General features: G+C 42.3%; 1 protein-coding gene across 4 annotated transcripts in view; it reads right to left on the reverse strand.

The window, feature by feature from the left end:
• SH3GL3 (SH3 domain containing GRB2 like 3, endophilin A3) overlaps positions 1-21,666 on the reverse strand; it is a 164,879-nt gene that overhangs the window by 112,915 nt on the left and 30,298 nt on the right. For 2 of the 4 annotated variants that reach the window (XM_008968225.5, XM_063597135.1), the window contains exon 2: positions 14,658-14,808. The exons of the other annotated variants lie outside the window; for them this stretch is intronic. In XM_008968225.5, coding sequence (XP_008966473.1) covers positions 14,658-14,726 — 69 coding nt within the window. In that variant the 5' untranslated portion in view covers positions 14,727-14,808. The remainder of the gene's footprint in view (positions 1-14,657; positions 14,809-21,666) is intronic. 4 annotated transcript variants of the gene reach the window in all.

Genomic DNA, 21,666 nt, shown 5'->3' on the forward strand with positions numbered 1-21,666 from the left:
ACTCCATCTTTCAAAAAAAAAAAAAAAAAAAAAAAGGAAATTCAAGTAGTCAATAAATAAATGAAAGAGTGCACAACCTCTTGAATCCCAGGGAATGCAAAATTAAAATCCCAATGAGATATCACTTACATACTCACCAGATGGGCAAAAATCAGAAAGACCAATAATACCACGGATTGGCAGGGATGTAAAATAATGGGAACTTTCACGTCCTGCAGATTGGAGTATAATCTGGCATTATTTGATGAGGTTTGGCCATTATCTAGTAAAGTTAAAGAAAAAGTGAAGATGCCGATGTCCTTTAGCCAGCGAGTGCACTACAAGGTCAACTTAGAGAAGCCTGTGGAATGTGCACCAGGAAACATGCCCATAATATTCACTGCAGCAGTTTTCATAATAGTCTCAAACCCAGGACAACACCGATGACCACAAACAGGAGAACAGATACGTACGTAAGTGGTGTATTCATACAATGAATCTCTAGATTGCAAATAAAATGAGCGCTGGCTATATGCAACTATATGGATATGCCTAATATCGAGATAAGACCCAATTTTAAAATACATGTATAAAATAGGTAAAAATATGCAAACCTAAACTATCTTGTTTAGAGATGCATACATATTGGTGGTAAAATTGTAATGATAAAGAAGGAAATTATTATTATAAAAGTCAGAATAGTTATGTTAGTTGTCTATTACTCTGCTAAAAAATTACCCCCAAACTCAGCAGCTTAAAACAGCTCACATGGCTGTTATCTCACGCAGTTTCTGAGAGTCAGGAATCCAGGAGCAGCTTAGGTGGGTGATTCTGGCCCAGGATTTCTCATGAGCCTGCAGTTAAGCTGTGGGCCAGGGCTGCAGTCATCTGAAAGGCAGAGGATCTGCCTCCCAGCTCACCCATATGGTTGTTGGCAGGCCTCAGTTCTCTAAGGGCTTTTGGAAGGAGGGCCTCAGTTCCTGGATACCGGGGCCTCTCCACAGGGCTGCCTGAGTGTCGTCAAGACATGGCAACTGGCTTCCCCCAGAGTGATTCATCCATGAGAGAGTGAGCAAGCCCAAGATGGGAGCCACAGTCTTTTATAACCCAATCTGGAATACAACATCGCACTGTTTCTGTATATTCTATTGGTCGCACTGGCCCACCTTGGAACAATCCTGGGTGGGTATGAAGACCAGAAGGAGAGAATCACTGGGGGCCATCTGTGAAGCTGGCTACCACAATTGTGGCTTCTTCTAGAAAGTTGGGCATAGATTGTATCAGGAAGGAACACACAGGGAACTTCTGGGAAACTGGCAAGATTCCATTGCTTCAACTGGTGGTTGTACAGTTGTTAACTTCATAATCATTTGATAAGCTGTACATTTATATTCTATGCACTGTTCCAAGGTATGTCAGATTCCACAATAAAAACGTAAAAAGAAAATCCTATTTAAATTTCAAATGACTAACAGGAAAATTATTTGCAATTCGACAATCATATGTAAAATGTATAAAGAGTTCTTAGAAACCAGTAAAAGACAAACACCACAATGGAAATAAACAGTGATTCATAAAAGAACTAAAAAGGTGGATAAGAATGTAACATTTCATCTCACAATTAAAGAAATGACCATTAAAATAGTGATTTTAAAATACTATATTTAGCCTAGTGTTAATAAAGACATGGGGAAATGCGCCTTTTCTTACACTATTTGAGGGAGAAATTATCTGGAACATAACTTGGCGATGCATAACAAAAGTCCTTAAAATATCCAGTGCTGACTCAGCAACTTTATTTCAGGATTACTTTTTTTCCCTAGGAAATTGCCAAAGACAGTAGCACAGAATCACTAATTATACATTGTTCTAGTTGGGAACACAAATGTGAAATCAAGTTTCCAGGACTGGAATCCCAGCTGCAATACTTACTTTTCACTTTAGGTATATTATTTTGTGCCTCAGTTCCCTCATCTGTAAAACTGGGGGAGAACAAAATACCTACCCCGTAAGGTTGTTGAGGCTTAGGTGAAATAATGCATATAAACATCTTAAACTCATAATCTGAGACAGCAAACACTCAATACATTTTACTTACTGTTATTAGTGAAAACTGGTAACAACTTAAATATCTAACAATTAGAAAACTTTAAATAAATTGTAGTTTTTCCATATTATACAACTTCTAAAAATTATGATGTGGATCTATATTCTCATAGAAAAATCATCACAATATATTAAGTGAGAAAAGCAGGTTAGAAGCCAGTACATTTCATTTTTGCATTTTTATGAACATATGTAAATGTAATAATACTGGGTATATATCCAATATTAAGAGTAACAATATAGGGTAATGAGATGTGGATAACGGTTTTGCTGGTGGTTTTTTGTATTTTATAATGTTTTTTTCTTTTTTTGTATTTTATAATGTTTCATCAATGAACATAAGTGATGTATGAAATACATGATTAATTTAAAAACAATCCAAAATAATGAACAGAAAAATCAGGAGGTGTGAAATAAATACAGTGGACTTTCATTATTAAAAGTAATTATGTTCTATTAAAAGCCACTACAAACACTCAATTAATGAATACTGAACCATTGCTCCTAAAGGAAATAGAAGTTAGGTTCTTTCAAGCCTCTGGTCACATAAGCCTCTGGTATATATATTGGGAGCTCATCCAAATTCATAAGAAAAAAACTAATACTCCAAAGGATGGCTAGGCCAAGGGTGTGAACAAGTCATAACAGGAGAAACACAATTAGCAAATAAACCCATGAGAAAACCTTGAGCCCCCAGCCTGGGCAACATAGTGAAACCCCCTCAACAAAATATATGTATTTTTTAATTAGCCAGGCAAGGTGGAGCATGCCTGTACTCCTAGCTACTCAGGAGGCTGAGGGAGGAGGATTCCTTGAGCCCCAGAAGGTCGAGGCTACAGTGAGCCATGATGGCACACTGCACTCCAACCCAGGTGATAGACTGAGACTTTGCCTCAAAACAAAACAAAAACCCCAGGCCCATTCATTTATTCACATCCATCCATTTATTCATTCACACAGGCATATATAAGGTACCTCCAAAAGTCACAGATACAAGGCATTACATCCTATTCCTGGGTAATTTGGGAGATACATGCTGAATCCAGGAAATATGCACACGTGGGTGTGGAGGCCTCGGCCTCTCCTGTCTCCTACTGCGTGTGGGATGCCTCCACTCACCATTACACCAAACATGGCAGTGGTTACTCACTTGCCCTGGGGCACCCAAGGAAGGTGCTGCTGATGGTGATCACCAACTCGGCAAACCCTTAGGCTCTGGGATGCTGATCTGCTGTTCATTTCCACACACTGATGAGGGGAATGCATCCCACCCAGGTGAAGGTCATTCCTAAAAAGTCTGTAGACCCTTGGGAAAAGGCTATAACTTAGACACATAGTTGTCACTTGATCTAAAGACATACCACTTCTTCTAAGAACTTGAAACTATTCTTCAGATTAAAAGTTTATATTATTCCTACAGTGAAGCTTAGTCTTGGTTATACCTGTCTGAATGTGAAATAGCTGCAATTAACATTATTTATAAAACACCTATTTTTCTAATGGGTTATTAGGTTCCCTTCCTTTCCTGCAAACTGTGTCTAAAAAGAAGCCAGTAAGTCTTTTTTTTCTTTTCTTTCTTTTTGTTTTTTTGAGACGGAATCTCACTCTGTCGCCCAGGCTGGAGTGCGGTGGCATGATGTCAGCTCACTGCAACCTCAGCTTCCCGGGTTCAAGCGATTCTCCTGCCACAGCCTCCAAGTAGCTTGGATTACAGGTGTGGGCCTCTACACCTGGCTAATTTTTGTATTTTTAGTAGAAACAGGGTTTCACCATGTTGGCCAGGCTAGTCACGAACTCCTGACCTCAGGTGATCTGCCTGCCTAGGCCTCCCAAAGTGCTGGCATTACAGGCGTGAGCCACCGCACCCAGCCAGAAGCCAGTAAATCTTAAAGGCAAGAAGGGTTTTCTCATATGTAGGATGAGTAACTGAGATCTTGCATCCAAACACGAAATTGAATAAATTGACCTTTCAGTATCTGTTCCTCTTGCGATGCCAATAATCTCACTCTGAATTCCACCTCTAACCTTCCCAAGAATATTAAACAGGATCATGATTAGCAAAGTGAATTTTTTTAAAATATATAAGTCAGGAAGAGAAAAATATTAGCACAGAAAGTACTTTTATGATGTACTTCACGAATCTAAAATTAAAGTTCAGCTTATATATGAAGCATACATAACTTGAGTCGCTTAAGTTTCATAAAATGTAAAAATACAGTTTTTCCAGACAATAATTACAAATTTAATCCATTTACTTTCATAAATGTTATAAAGTTGTTAATTATGCTATAAACAGTGTAACAAGCTGTTGGCCTTCAAAGAATTGCAGAGTTCTTGCTTATTTCTGATAAGCATACAACTTTGGAACACTAAAAACGTCAGGTGAAAACAATTTAAAAATATAATATTTTCTGGTCTAAAGGTCATTAAAAGCATAAGCCAATTCCAAAAAGTACTAAGTTTCAGGGATACACAGAGGACAAGAAATATTCCAAAATCCATGATTATAACTCTTTTCAAAGGGCCTTCGTAGCCCCTGTCTTCTAGAAAGCAGAGCCCGAGACAAGGATTAAAGTGACAATTCATTGTGCGAGTTACTAGCCCAGGTAAGAGTGAGGAAAGAGAGAGCAAGGCCAAGAAAGAGTCCAAGGATTGTGGGATAAAGGGTGTAACTGCACCAGCCACCTTCAAAACACTCCAGGCCACTAGGCAAGTATGTCCATCAGCACACCGGACTTTCTCAGAAAGAGCTGCAAGAAGAAACTGCACCTCAGAGTAGTCCCTGGAAGGGAGAAAGGAAGGGAAATTGATCTGCCCAGTGCCATCCTATCCTCTCCCAATGGTTGAGGTTCACCACAGGAGCCAAAGACCCAACACTTCTGGGTTTCACCCTCCAGCCCTTGGACAGCCACTCGAGAAGCCAGGTTCTAGGCCCCCAATGCAGCATCTCACCCAAGACCAATAGTGGAGAGAGATGTGGCACTTGATAGGGCTCAGCATGTGGGGCCTGAAGGCCACGTTGGTCCAGGGCTTCATCGATGAACTCCAGCCTGCTCTGTGAACTCCAGCAAAAGTGTGGTCTGGGAAGAGGGGCTCAAAAGGAGTCAGCAAAAAACACACACCTAAAAATGCCTGCAAAGCTTATTACTATCAATATATCTTATTACTATCATTATATCCAATACAGAAGCATTGACACCAGGGATTTATTTCCTTATCTCAAATTTCCAAGTAGCTCGCCCAATCAAGGACAGCACAATAACCACCTCAGGTCAGCTGTGGTTACCCCATAAAATACTGGGAACCACAATAAAGTCAAGCTCCATGTTACTGACTGGAGATTAGGGCCTGGACTCAGAATGTGAGTGCACCTTCCAGAATGATTCCATCTGAGCTGGCATTTGTTCAGCCCCTCGTTATCATCAAGTAGCTGCCACATCAGCAGTCAACAGGACTTCCCGACCCTCTCCCTTTCAGATGATCTTCTCCAGTGTCATGTGTCCATTTTTCAGCAGACTGGTACCTTTTCCTCAAATAATGCAGCTTTTAAATATCAGGGAGTTGCGAGGCTCTTGGGTTCTAGTGTCATCTTCCAGGATTTTATTCAGATCTCCTCATTCTGTGGCCAGGCCCTACTGTGTAATTGTTGTGTATTTGTTTGTTCTAAGGTCCTGTGTACTGATAGGATTTTATATACTTTACTCAGGTTGCAGTGACACTAGTTAAAACACTAATAATCATTTACTCAGGTTTACAGTTGGCACAATTCTCGGTATTTACCATTCAGTGGTCATTTCATTGACTATTAATCACTGAGTCTCCAAGCCTGGAGCAGTTACCACACATGCTAGGCACTCAGTAAACATTTATTTAGTGAATGACATTTGTTTCTTTGATCAGATTTGGATCTCTGTGAGAACTGGATGACTAATTGAACATATGATTACACGTATGACTACACTTTAAAATGTTTAAGGGAAATTAACAGAATTTATAAATAGTATTAATTGAGGGATTTAATTGGTTAAATTTATAAATTAAACACTGTTCAAAGATAAGTGCCTTTCTTTTTTTTTTTTTTTTGAGATGGAGTCTCTGTTGCCCAGGCTGGAGTGCCTTTCATTTTAACATAAATATCAGATTTACAAATGAATTTATAAGAGTCGTAAGTTATTTTTTAAAGTTTAATGTAGAATCAGTTTTACATTTATGACTTTAATGAGTTAAGTATTTAATAAAATACTGCTAACTGTAAACCTCCTTTTCTGAGCCTTAGACATTAAAAAACCTAGGGGTAAGAAAGATAGAGCCCCTGATCATGAGAGGCAAGATATGTATAAAATGCTGTAAGAACACGGAGAACAAAGCAACCCATCCCCCACCTCAGCAGGTGGGGGAAGAGGAAGGAAACAGGGGTAAAAATTCCTAAAATTTTTACAGCAGCAGGTAATGCTTCAACAGAATCTTAAAGGAGGAGAAAGCAAAACACCAGGAGGACAATAGAAGGAGGTGGAGGAGAAGCTTATTTCAGCAGAAGGAAGAACATGGACCTGGTCCAAAGGGATAACCCAACAGGGCATAGTGTGGAAACTTCCAAGTAGCTCCAGATGGCTAGAGCTAGGCCAGCAGACACAAGGGCTTGACAACATGGAAGCAGTACAAGTTTATACTGAAGGGCCACTGAAGGATTTTCAGTACGGGGTGACCATTCCTGTTTTAGGAAGATCCCTCTGGCCACAGTGAGGAAGATGGCCTGGAGCAGGAGAGAAAATAGGTGGGAGAGGTGGCAGTGTAGATAATAAGTAATGTGGCCCCACCCTGAGGAGTGATGGTGGTGCAGAGAGAGATTGACAGATCTTAGAGCACTTAAGAGGTAAAAATCTACATACGTAGAGAGATAAGGGTGTGGAGTGAGTCCCTAGCACAATGCCAAGTGAATCACTGAGGATACTCAGAAGCGCTGAATGAATGATGAATAGAATAATGGCAACAATAACAAAACACAGCATTTGGTGGAAGTTACTACATATTGAGCCCTTTGCCAAGAGCTTTGCCTTTATTATCTAATTTTATCTTCATGTCCATCCTTTAAGGAAGATATGCTTAATTTCCAGAAACTAAGACACATGGAAAGTGTATTACTTGCCCAAGCTCACCCAGCTAATCAAGAGAGGAGTCAGGATTGAAGGGGAAGTAATCAGCTCCAGAGTGCTATGCCCAAAGATGAAGGCTGGTTTTATAGTTTCTAGTAAATTGGAGTGATGAAAATGTTTGGATGGACTTAAAAAATATATTTTTTGAAAACTAATTTGAGGTGTGTGGGGGTGTCCAAGTAGAGCTGTCCAGATAGGCTGCCTAAAGCTCAAGAGAAATGTCAGGACAGGAATTATGAACAGGTGACCAAATGGGTTATCATGAGAGTCATGGTATCATACACAAAACATCAACTGAGTGAAAAGACTAGATGACCAAGAGCAAACTCCTTGTGATCACTGATTTTAAAAAGTTGGACAGAGAAAGAGAGGCTGGAAAATAAAACATAGTGAACAGAGAGTTAAAAGTTTAACCAGCCGTGGTGTGGTAGGAATCATAGTAGACGATGTTTCCAGAAGGAGATGGTCAAAATCCACAACAGAGCAGAGTTGTCAAAAATAAAGACACAAATGCCTGCTGGATTCATCTTTTAGGAAGATGTTGGTAACTTAACTGAAGTAGATCCATTGTGTGATGGAGGGGACAATAGATTACATTGGTTGACAGTGATACATGATCAGGAAGTGAAAGCAGTGGGTAGAGATATGCTTTCTAAAAGTCCAGCAATGAAGAAAAGAGTGAGACAGGGGAGGTCTAAGGGGAGAGAGAGTCAAGGGGAGGATTTAAACAAGAGGCCAACTTGCTTAATTGTAACCTGCACGGACCTTAGGGGACTGAACAAAGGAGGATGAATGTGGGAATAAAGATAAGAGACAAAAAAATATGCTTGGAAGAAGGGGTCAGGTGGCACCTTGCCTCTAGTGGACAAGGGCCCTGAGCTTTACATAGCCCTCCATATTTATTGGTAAAAGAGATAGCGAGAAGGGGGGCGTGGAAGAAAAGGTCAGCTGCTCGGGTCCAGAGTAGGCTTGCAAGACTGCATTCCTCGAACAATAGGCTCTAGATGTCCCGGTAGATAACCTCAAGGTAAGTGTCAGTAAAGGAGAGCGTGAAGACGAGGGGCAAGAAGGTAGGACTACTACCATGGGGTCTTGGGGCTGTAACGGGTCTTCAAGAGCCACGACAAAGAGTGGAAGAGGAAGCCATTTGAGAACATAATAAAGGATTAGTGACTTATCTTGAAGCTGAAGCCATAAATATGTAACACCAGCACAATTATAAGATTTTCTCCAGCAGTTCCTGGCAGCCCCTGTATAGCAGAGAAGACAGATGTTAGAGGGCTCCAGGGCTTGAGGTTGGCAGAAGACATAGGAAAGATAGTGGAGGGAGGGGTTTGCAGAGGTCTGTGAGAAAGGGAGCTGCCCTGCATGGGATCTGGGCAGGCAGGAAAGGAAGAGAAGTCCTAAGATATCCAGCTTGGGGAAAAGAGCTTCAGGAAAAGAGCCAGGCCTCTCAACACTGCCGAGCTAGATGAGAAATAGCAAGTTGAGTGGAACTTTCCTCCTGACCTGGAATCACAGCTAAGGTCCAAAGCTAATGACTGAAAGCTCACAATAGTCCACAGTCAGAGTCACCGACAAGTTTCTAGCCATGATGCCAGCTACTACAGCACAACTTTCCAAGAGGTGTCAAAACTGGTCCCCTGCCCTTACCACTCCCCTGCCTCCCATTCAGTCAATATAAGAGAGGAAATCAATATAAAGAGAGGAAAAGAAGGACCCCTCAGCGTGACAAGAGTGACATGTAACACCTAAGCCAGAAAGACAAGGTTCAAGTCCTGGATCTGCCAACTTATAAACCGTGTGATGTAGGGCTATATATATCCACTCTAGTCCATAAAATGAGGCTAATGTCTACTCCAAATGGTTATCACAAGGATTAAATCAATTGAAATATTTAACATTCTTAGAACTGCACTGTGTAAGTATTAGCTACTTTTCTTTTTTTTTTTCTTTCTTTTTTTTTTTTTTGAGACATAATCTCACTCTGTTGCCCAGGCTGGAGTGCAGTGGCACAATCTCAGCTCATTGCAACCTCCACTTCCTGGGTTCAAGCAATTCTCCCACCTCGGCCTCCTGAGTAGCTGAGACTACAGGCACATGCACCACCACGCCTGGCTAATTTTTGTATTTTTAGTAGAGGGGGTTTTGCAATGTTGGCCAGGCTGGTCTCCAACTCCTGGCCTCAAGTGATCCTCCCGCCCTGGCCTCCCAAAGTTCTGGGATTATAGGCATGAGCTACTGCACCTGGCCAATGGGTTTTTTAATGACATTAAATTCAATTCAAGGCAAATGGAAGACGCAAATCCATATCCGTGTTTCTTTGCCTCCTTTCTCCTCCCTGCTCCTTTTTTTTTTTAACAAGGCTTTTCTCTAATGACTATGTATCATGGGAGCAATTAAAACTGTACTACACATACACACATACAAACACACACACATATAAAAATTTGTACTTAGAATTGTTCAAATCCTTTGATGTACAAATTTCACATCACAGAGTGGAGTCTATCATAAGGAAAGTCCATTCCTAAATACAGACAGACAACCTTAACATGGAAAAAGATGTTTAGTGCAACATTTTTTTTTCTTTTGAGACCGAGTCTCAGTCTGTCACCCAGGCTGGAGTGCAGTGGTGCAATCTTGGCTCACTGCAACCTCCGCCTCCTGGGTTCAAGCAATTCTCCTGCCTCAGCCTCCCAAGTAGCTAGGACTTCAGGTGTGCATCACCACGCCCAGCTAACTTCTTTATATTTTTGGTAGAGACAGGGTTTTACCATTTTGGCCAGCCTGGTCTTGAACTCCTGACCTCAAGTGATTCGCCCACCTCGGCCTCCCAAAATGCTGAGATTACAGGCATGAGCCACCACATCTGGCCTATTAGCTACTTTTCTTATTCCCTCACATTCTCATGGGAAACCGATGAGGATGCTTTCCCTTTCTCAAAGCCAATTCCGAGGGACTCCAAGAAAACCACTTGCAAAGACTAGAGTTGCCTTCAGTGAGGGAATACCATTCTCTATGGCCCTCAGAGGGTATGAAAGAAGACTCCAGTGGTTTCCGAGTCAACAAGAAGGTTCAGGTTGGGAGAGCAGCAGGAGAGGAGCCATGGCCTGTCCAGGCAGCTTCAAGGGTAAGGGAAATAGCACCAGGAAAAGAGGGTGGGATTATATACCACAGATGAGACCACAGGAAGACACAGGTGCCACACCAGCAACAGACAGAACCAGGGGGACCACAGCAAGACCAGGAACCCCCATACACCCTCCGCAGGTGGAAGACACATAGAACTAAGCCTCTCCAGCTGTCCTTCCTGTGCCCAGCACCAAGGGAAGAAGCATCTGGAAGGGGGAGAGGGAGGAGGTGCACAGAGCCTGACCACAGCACCCTCTTCCGCTACCAGCAGCCAGGATCCCATCTCTGCCCATGCTGTTGAGGACAAACTGTCAATCAGGTTGGAAACTGATATTTTAAAAACAAAAAGCAGCCAGGTGCGGTGGGTCACACCTGTAATCCCAGCACACTGGGGAGGCGGAGGCAGGCGAATCACTTGAGGCCAGGAGTTCGAGACCAGCCTGGCCAACATGGTGAAACCCCATCTCTACTAAAAGTACAAAAATTAGCTGGACACAGTGGCACACACCTGTTGTCCCAGCTACTCAGGAGCCTGAGGCAGGAGAATCGCTTGAACCCGGGAGGCAGCGGTTGCAGTGAGCCAAGATGACACCATTGCACTCCAGCCTGGGTGACAGAGCAAGACTCACCTCAAAAAAAAAAAAAAAAAAAAAAGGGGGGGGGACTAAGTCATACAGAAATAAAAAGGTTTTAAAACTTAACCATGACAGGAAATACATGGCCCTGGTCAAAGGATCCTCAAGAGTCCTACTCCACAGAAGGAGAGAAGAACTTGCTTCAGCACAGTGGAAAGCAGTGATTAGCAAAAATAAAACCAATTCCTATGTATGTGCAGAGCTGAGACCTCTCAATAAATAAGCCAAATACAAAAGATCTTCAGCCTGCAGGTTCTCCATGGCCACCCTCACCCAACCTGTTCCAGTGACCAAGCCCATCAGAAACTAGCCCCATGGGCACAGGCTCATTCCCTCCAGTGGCTGAGCTCTGCCATTCCTCCTGCCGCCCAAAGCCTGGCATACCTGTGGCAAGCCTTGGGCAGGAGACCCACCTGAACCTGGCCCATGCATCCAGTATGCAGAATTAGCCTCCTGCCCTACTTTCCTGATTATATCCCAGCTTCCCTCTGGAAAAGTCCTGGCCATTTGGTTAATGCCCTAACAACGACTCAGGCTTTCTCCAACCCTCTCTCCCTGAGAACTGAACTCTTCCCGTACTGGATCCCTCCCGATTGAAGTTTCTATTCTTCCACTTAGAGCCATGGTGGCACTTCCTCTCCCAGTGGCTGCCCACCCCCCAATTATAACACCCCTGGGGTGTTTGGCCAAGGCCAAAGTCACAACAACCTCTTGGATATCCCACTAGAATTGCTGAAGACTCTTTACAGGAGAAGGCCCACAACCTGGCCTGACCTCTGTCTCCAGGCTCACCCTCCCTCCCGCCCAGCAGTTCTGGTACTTAACAGTCAAGACCATGTGGGTTATGATTGCATGGCGGGTTACAGATTGGAAAGTTGCTGCAATAGAACCAGAGGAATCGCTCAGGGCAGGAGTTCACACGATGGAATTTAAGAACTCAGGTTAAAGCAGGTCTGGGTGATGCCAAAGGCTCCAGTCTGGCTACGGGATGGATGGATGCAATGGAGGAGGTGAAGGCCACCAGCATGGAGGAGGGCCATGAACTGAGACACTAAGGACTCACTTGCTGAGCCACTGATCCCCAAGACAGAGCTGATGTGTCACGGTAACATAGCTGGGAAGAGGAGGGAGACCAGAAAGGTGTACATGTGCTTTTTTTTGTTTTCTTTAACATTTTACTATGAAAGATTTTAAATACACCACAAAACCTGTGTAATGAACTGCCATGTCCCCATCACCCAGCTTCAACAGTTATTAAAGTTTTGCCCACCTTATAGTCCCCGGATCCCCTCCTTGGTGCCCCTCCACCTCCACCACCACCACTGGATTATTTTAAAGCAAACCACAGACATCGTATCATCTCATTTGTAAATACTGCAATGTGGATCTCTAGCAGATAAGCACTCTTTTTTAAAAAAAACACCAAGAAACAACAATCAAACCTAAAGAAATTAAAGAACGATTATTTAAAATCATCTAATATCCCATCTATGATCATGTTTCCACATTTAACTCATAAGTGCCTTTTGGCAGATGGGTTGTTTGAATCCAGATGGAAATAAGGTTCACTTGTTCCACGGATTGATTTGTCCCTGTCCTACTTTGGTTTCCCCCAGAAACAGACCCTGGGGCAATGATTTCAGTGCAAATGGTTTATTTGGGAGGTGACCCCAGTGAAACTGGTAGGGGAGCCGGAAAGTGAGGCAGTGGGAGGACCACCAACAAAGGGTTCGTTACTGCTGGGGGCAAATGAAGCTCAGTCTCTCTGGGCAACTCTGGAAAACAGTGTGGGGCACCACTGAGAGTTTTCCCAACCCTGGGGGATAGAGGGAAGGAAGCTGGGGTATTTGTCCACCAGCTTTCCACTCATCTTTGGCTGAGCACTGCTTCCAGAGACATTAACTCTCTAGGCCATTAATTCTCGGGCACTCTGCTCTGCTTACCATGTGTAATCTTGGGGACAGAATAAATGCCCTAGGGGAAAGGGTCACAGGTGTTCCTGGCACACAGCCTCCAGCAAGCTATAGAGGTAGAAGTGGAGTGAAGGTAGGCAGAACATTAATTGCATCTGCCACAGTCCCTTCAAAGTTTCTTTCATTAACACCACTTCCCCCGTCTTTTTTTTTTTTCCATGTATTTACTGAAGAAATGTGGTGTGGCATCTTTTAGTATTTCCACATTCTAAATCCGATGGACTTCATTCCCATAGTGTTGTTTGATATGAACCCCTATCGTCCATACTTTCTTTTTTTTTTTTTTTTTTTTTTTTTTTGAGAGGGAGTCTTGCTCTGTCACCAGGCTGCAGTACAGTGGCGATCTTGGCTCACTGCAACCTCCGATTCCCAGGTTCAAGCAATTCTCCTGCCTCAGCCTCCCGAGTAGCTGGGATTACAGGCGCGTGCCACCATACCCAGCTAATTTTTGTATTTTTAGTAGAGACGGGGTTTCACCGTGTTGCCCAGGATGGTCTTGATCTCCTGACCTCGTGATCTGCCGGCCTAGGCCTCCCAAAGTGCTGGGGTAACAGGCATGAGCCACCAAGCCTGGCCCGTACTTTCTATAAATAGTTGGAAGATTGATCAGATCGCAATTCTATTTTTTGGCAAGAAACCTACAGGTAAGTCTGTGTCCTTCCTATACCACCACATAGGAAGTATGGGCTTCTAACTACTAAAGGTTTGCCCAGCTTGAAAGAAGCTTAAGCCCCCTCTCATTGGTTGGTTATGTTGCTTGATTCAGCATATTCCCAAGCCGACCAACTTCTTCCACATGCCATGGAAGCTGGACAAACACAAAGTGAACAAGTCAGGCTCTGTGTGACTCAAAGGCCTTGCCAGCAGATTTCAAGCAGGGTTTGCTTGTGACTTGGAACAAACATCTGAAGATGGCATTGATTCTCCCACTCCTTACAGCACCTTTCAAACACCAAGCCCCTTCTGAAACCAACTTGCACACCAGAACAGTGCAAGACCACGTGAATTTCTGACTTTGAATGTCAGATGTGTGAATCTATTTACACTTTAGCTACCACGAATTCCAAAGCAGAGAGGTGTTCAGATACTCTAAATCTTATCCATACCACTTCACAAGAAAAGTCTGCCTTACTGCACTGTAATGCAGACAGTGCAGGCAAAAAAAGAAAGCCAAGACTCTTGAGGGAATGCTAACATTAAATTCAGAGGACAATTCAGTCCAATGAAGTATTTCATACAACACTGACATGTTGAAGTTCTTTACCCACTGGTATTTAGGAAAGAGCTTCATTGTATTTTGTTTAATTTTCCAAGGTCCTTTCCACTTGCCTCCAATCAAACTTTTTGCAGAATGGAGTCCACACTGTCCAATTCACTCATTCAAGAGACACTTACTGACCAGGTGAGCTTAGGGACTCTGTCTCCAAAACACACATAAGGACTTCTAATGTCTTACTTTTCTCTGTACCCACAGGATTCTCGGACTCTCCCCAGCACACATTAGACATTAGACCTTAGGTCTTTGTCAATCATCACTCCTTGCTAATACAAGGCTTCCCACTTTTCACCATGAAGATCTGTACCTTCTTTCAGTGCTTCTGTGCTGATGAGAATGGCTTTTCCAAGTTTACTGTTCTTCCCCAACCACTCCCCCTTAACATTTTCCCATTTATTACCTGTTGGGAGGTCCAGGTAAGGCACCTATTAGCTTGATTGCATATTATCCCAGCAAAGATTCCATCCATTCATTCATCTTCTGATTTAAGAGAGTCCTCAATGTTTATGACACTGCTCATTGGGAAAATGCTCTTATTCACTTAAAAGCTCCTGTAATTAAAAGTGAACAAATTCCAAAGGATGATATTGCCCTTGTGAGAGCTTGGTCTGTTTTCCCTGATGTGCAGGTGCTATCCTGCCCAGATAGAAAGCCAGTGACCACCATCATATACTGTGCCAGGCTGAACTAGGTTGTAGGGGGGCCAACTGTGACATCACAGAGGCAACGCATCACTTCAGGGCCAAGAAAATGAGCACTCAATTCCTGTTTGTCTTCAGGGCACCCTCTGCCCTTGGTGGATATTTCAGACTCACAAATAACATTTCCTACCCATGACATTTACCAGAAAAAACAAATTGTAATCTGGCCACCTTGGCTTCCTCTCTGAGAGGAGGCTGAGCCCTCCTGATGAGCCCTCAGTGTCCCTCTGGCATTTACCCACCAGTGACTGGCATATAAGAAGTCACTGGGACAATGCAGTGTGTAAGAGCAAAACCTCTGCTAATGAGGGTCAGCGGAAAAAAAGAAAAAAAAAACGCAAAATCACTAAAGGGGCAGTGTTAACACAATCCCACAGCAGAAAGAAGCCAGCTTAGACCCACAGAGAAGGGGAGTCCAAACGCCAAGAGCGGAGACCCCTAAGGGGCCCCAATCTCATCCATCCCCCTGAGGTTGGTTCCCACACAAGGTCAACAACCTTCTCCCAATCTCTTAGCTGGCCTCTGTGGGCCATACAACTCTGTCACCAACGATGCGATTCCCCCTGCCTGGCAAAAATGCCCAGGCCACAGAGACAGTATTTGGTTCCCTTTTATCTATCTATCTATCGATCTCTCAATCATCAATTTATAATCTATCATCTATCTGTCATCTATCTATCATCTATCAATCATCTATCTATTATCTATCTATCTATCTATTATCTATCTATCTATCTATCAGCTTCTGACAATTCCTACTAAACTGCACCAACAATAAGCACAAACCTGTCCCACAGGCTGTTCTCTATTCCCTAAATAGGTCTAACTTCCCCACTTGCTTTCACTTGGAAAGGGCATTTTGGTTCAGCCTCTTCCTTTTAAATAGAGATAGAGGCCCAGAGGGGTTAGTGACTTTCCCAAGATCACAAAGCAGAAGCACGCTGAAATCCAAAAGCATTGTGCCCTAGGGACACTGGACTATTTAATACGAAAGCATCTTTACATTTTTAGTTATAGAAGAATAATGTCGTTTGCAAATACATAAACCTGCCCTTGGGCTATCAAATACTGGCTATGGATGGGGTAACAGTTCCCACAGGAGGTGGGGTGGTTAGGGAGAGTCGTTACCCCCATCAAAGGAAGCAGTAAAGATCCTGGAAAAGCAAACTGGATGAGGGTGGAAACAGGAAATGGGACCAGGATGGGGAAGTGGAGGTTCACAGCAGTTTTTCCTGTATCACGGAAATTTGAGGTGGTTTTTACCTTCTTCCTTTAGCTTTACTGTGCAGCTTGAGTTTTCTTCACGTGTAAGTATTCACTGACATGATTAGGAAAAGCAGATCAATGAGCATGATTCCCAGAATCAAACCCAAGAACCAGCCTCATAACCTTGGAGTCACAAAAGATGTAACACCTGCCTGTCAGAATGCCGTCAGAAGAAACGAAGCCTTCCATACACTGAAAAGCAGATGGCTATCTATTACAAGGCACCCATTCTGCTACACAAGCTAAGCTGCTATGAGCTGCTAGCACAAGCAATGCTGGACTCTCAGGACCCCCATTCAACCCTGGTGCACAGCATCATAGCTTCAGAACTATCCAGGATCTTTGTCCAAAAGCCAACATGGTCTTCTGGGTCAGGCAGACAGATCAGTAACAGTGCCTGGATGCTCACTTAAGTCCCCATGAAAACTAATAAAAATGGAGGAAAGGGGTAGCAAGAGTTATGAAAAATAAAAAGTTGACCATATGCCCAAATCAGAAGGATCTACTGACAGGAAGAAATTCAGATGTATAGTCAGTGGCTAGTGAACATCAGCCACAAAACCCAAAGTGGCTGCAGAGGCAGCTGGGCAGGGGGTGACAACTGTGCCACATAGAAGGGAGCACACCCTCCTGAAGCAGATTTGTGTACTTATCATACAATTTTCCAGCAGGCGGCTGTCAAATCACCAGCTCTAACCAACTCAGGATAGGAGAGTTTTCCCCCGCATGAAAGTAAAGTGTGTTGAGGAAGAGGCGTATTTTTCTAACTCATACAAAGAGCACCATATGGGCTAACAGTGACCCACGGACACCCTGACTCCACGGACTGCTCCTCCACAAAAGCCTCAAGGAATCCCATCCAAACCACATAAGCACTCCCAGGTCAAGTCTCTTGGTCTCCTCAATAACTTTAGTTCTGCATTCATCACAAATCTGCAGCTCCTAGGCAGGAACTCAGCCTGGTGCACAGATGCCCAGGCTAACTGCATTCTGAGGCATGCAACCTCCTCACCTGGGAGCAGCGCCTGCAGGCAGGTGTATGCATCCATGAAAGACTGGTTAGAGCTGGCCTCAGGTTCTGCAGGACCCACATCCATTTTTTTCATTTGTCAGAAACGGATAGTGAGAGAAGAGGCTGGGCACAGTGGCTCACACCTGTAATCCCAGCACTCTGGGAGGCTGAGGCAGGCGGATCACGAGGTCAGGAGATCGAGACCATATTGGCCAACATGGTGAAACCCATCTCTACTAAAATACAAAAAAAAATTAGCCGGGCTTGGTGGCATGTGCCTGTAATCCCAGCTACTCGGGAGGCTGAGGCAGGGGAATCGCTTGAACCCAGGAGGCGAAGGTTGCAGTGAGCTGAGATCGCACCACTGCACTCCAGCCAGGCGACACAGCAAGACTCCGTCTCAGGAAAAAAAAAAAAAAGAAAAAGAAAAAGAAAAGAAAATTAAAAAAAGAAAGAAAAAAAAATGGATAGTGAGAGAAGAGAAAAACTATGTCAGCCAAAAAGAGTTTCCTGGGATGGGGCCACAGACTAGGAATGTCCCATTGGTGGTGCCACCAGCTCAGCCCCTGGCCTCAGATATGAGAAGGCATTGTGCCAGGGTCAGTGGTACACTGCAAATGGCCAGTATATCACATCTGTGTGCCAACACTAGGTCTATTCACAGATAAGGAAGGAGAAACACAACAGTCTGATGCCTATGACCAGAATTTGAAGCATAAGAGGACAGAAACCGTTCCTCAAAAAAAAGAACAAAAACATTCTTGCACATAGATTTATTGCAGGAAAGTATAGAAACTTCTTTGGGTTCCCAACAGAAAATAAGGGCACATTCCCCCAAAATAGTCCACATACCAAACAGAAGAGGCAAATATATCAAACAGTAAACAGACGGAAAAAAGAGACTGCAGAGAAAATAAAAACATGGTACCCAAATTATAAGACATGCAAGGCACAGAGGAACATACTGAAGAAGAACAAGAGGAAACAATTAGGCCAAGCCAAAAGATGGGACGACTGAACTAGTCATGTTATCAAATTGATGTCATTGCAGGAAAAGAACAAGAAGGAACAAGAAAGATTAAAAAAAAAACAGGTAAACCGGTTAACAATTCTTCAAGATTAAAACATTTAAGAATAACCCAGCAATTCCACTCAGGGTATATACCCCAAATAATTGAAAATATGACGCAAATACTTGTACATGAGTATTGTATGGACTGAACGTTTATGTCCTCCCAAATTCATTTGTTGAAGCTCTAACTCCTAATGTGGTTGTATTTGGAAGCAGGGCTTTGGGGAGGTTATCAGGTTTAGAAGAGGGACAAGTGTAGGGACCCCATGATGGGACCGGTGTGCTTATAAAGAAGAGGAAGAGAGGCCAGAGTGCTCTCTCTCTCTCTCTCTGCCATGTGAAGACACAGGGAGAAGGTAGCCATCTGCAAGCCAGGAAGCGGGCCCTTTCCAAGAGCCAAATTTTCCAGTGCCTTGATCTTGGACTTCCCAGCCTCCATAACTGAAAAATAAACATCTGTTATTTAAGCCACCCAGTTTCCAGTATTTTGTTATAGCAGTCTGAGCTGACTAGGGTAAGTATTCATTGCAACACTATTCCCAATAACCAAAAGGGAGAAAAACCCAAATGTCCACAAAGGATAAATGAATAGACAAATTATGGTATATTTATACAATGGAATATTATACAGCCATGAAAAGGAATAAAGTACTGATACATGCTACAATATGGATGAATATCAAAAACACTGTGCTAAGTAAAAGAAGCAAAACACAAAAGGTCACATATTGTACAATTCCATTCATATAAAATATCCAGAATAAGTAAATCCACAGAGGCAGAGGATAATTAGTGATTCCCAGGAGCTGGGTGGGGTGGGAAATGAGGAGTAACTGCTTAAAGGGTATGAGGTTTTACTTTGGGGTGATGAAAATGTTTTGGAACTAGATAGAGATGATCATTGTACAACACTGTGACTGTACTAAATGCCACTGAATTATTCATCTTAAAATGGCTAACTTTATGTTATGTAAATTTGAATTTTAAAAAAAGCAGTATAAGAGACATAACTATCAAATACAATGTATGGTCTTTGGTTAGATCCAGATTCATACAGGCTGGCCATAAAAGACATTTGGAGAATATTAGAGAAATTTGAATATAGGCTGGGCATTGGAGGACATAAAAAATCATTGTTAGATGTGATAGTGGTAGCATGGTTAGAGAAAGGCCTAAGAGAAAGGCCCTTATTTTTCAGATGTGCATACTGAAGTATTGGGAATGAAATGTTATGTGGTCTGTTAAAATGCTTCAGGAATAAAACAAGATAAACCAAAGATGGCAAAATGTTAATACCTGTTAATCTATGTGATGGGGTAGAGGTATTCATAGTATTTTTCTCTTTAGTTTTCTGTATGTATAAAATTCCTCATAATAGAAATTTAAAAAAACAAATCCACATGGTAGGCAGTAAAAAGTAAACTTCCGGCCAGGCATGGTGGCTCATGCCTGTAATCTCAGCACTCTGAGAGGCCAAGGCGGGAGGATGGCTTGAGCCCAGGAGTTCGAGACCAGCCTGGACAACATAGGGAGACCCTGACTCTATAAAAAAAAAAATGCCAACAAAAACCAAACTAGCTAGGTGTGGTGGCATACGCCTGTAGTTCCAGCGACTTGGGAGGCTGAGGCAGGAGGATTGCTTGAGCCTGGAAGGTGGAGGCTGCAGGGAGCCATGATCATGCCACTGTACTCTAGCCTGGGCAACAGAGCAAGACCCCACCTCAAAAAAATAAATGAATAAATAAACTTCACACACTTTACAATGCTAAAAAATGCAGCCAATGGAAAAAGAGGAGAAATACTTTAAAAATGGAGCAAAAAATTACCTAAAAACAAAAATCATCGCAAAGAACACAACACTTTTTCATTATTCTTCCCCAGACTTGTTGAGGCACCTACATTAACAGATGAAGGAACACAGAAGAAACATCCAACCCATGTAAAACTATTTCATCCCAAAATAAAACCCACACAAATAGTATCCAAACAATAAATAAGCACTTACCAGAAAAAAACACTTTCCTCAGTTGAAAACAGATTTCAGTTTGCATGGTTCATCATATATTAAGCAAAATTAATGGAAAGAGATTCACTGATAGACATGTTCTGGTGACATTTTTTAGTCTCAAGGACACATAAAGAGTCATCAGAATTCAAAGGTGAGAAAATAGGAGACAGAGAGATTATCTGCAAGGGAATACAAATCAGGATGGCCTCAATATTTACCCCCAACAGGAGGTTTTGGAAGATAATGCATCAATATCTACATTTTAATATTTAAACACTTGTGACTTTAAAACTACTATATTAAGACACATTGTTGTTCGCAACAGAAGGCAATCAAAAAAAATGTTTTAAATATGCAAAGTCTCAGAAAACATATGGTGTATGCTTCTTGAAGAACGTATTTGAAAATGTGCTTCATGTCAGAGAGAGCTGGAAAACCTAAGAACTCAAAATGGCAAAGTGAGCATCAACTAAGTTTAATATAAATGCATGCATAATTCATAACAGGATTATGAAGAGAAATACAAAAGAAAATCACTGAGGTTATTTGTGAAATGCTGACTTGAATCGTTCTAGATTAGATTGCCAAATGTCTCAGGAAATAGAAGAAAAGAAAAGAGATACAAAAAAACAACCAAAACAAAGAAATGTGGGATTGTCTATCAGGGAGAGTGAAAAAAAAAACTATTTTTACTGACTTCAGCAATTTCATAAATATAGATTTAATACGGATTTTTTAAAAACTTAATAGGATCCACTACTAGAATTAGAAATGGCATAACTATGATCCAAACAAAAGTACAAGATAAAAGTAAATGTAATGATAATGTAAAGACAGGACTGAAAGCAAAAAACAAGGAAAACGAAATGGCAGATGACCAGACATACCACTGTGTCAATAGTACGATTTCCTCAATAAATAATAGGCAAAGACAATCAAAATTGGTTCAAACATAAATTACCTGCTCCTTAAAAACCCTTTAAAGTAACACCATAGTATTACACCAAAAGATGAGGGCAAATGTGAGGAAAAAATTAAATTGGGGGTAATATTTGTATCATTCTGAGTATAAGAAGAAGGCAGAAAATGGGATTAAAGAGGGTCATTTGAGATTGCTGAAAGATACAATCAGTAGTGGAGCCTCGTAAACACTGAAGCTTTTGCATCAAGATATAGTAAGCCATTAAAACACAGAAAGATGACAATAGGCTCTTGATTCAAAACACAGATCTCAGTTCTTTTCTCTCTAGCACCAACATTCTCCCTGGAATGGCCATAGGACTATAAAACTGAGAAGTATCTAGATCAGCTTTACAAACTAGGACAACTCCCAACTTCCTGGCAGCAGCT

This window comes from Pan paniscus, chromosome 16 (genome assembly GCF_029289425.2).
Source record: "Pan paniscus chromosome 16, NHGRI_mPanPan1-v2.0_pri, whole genome shotgun sequence".
Classification (NCBI taxonomy): domain Eukaryota; kingdom Metazoa; phylum Chordata; class Mammalia; order Primates; family Hominidae; genus Pan; species Pan paniscus.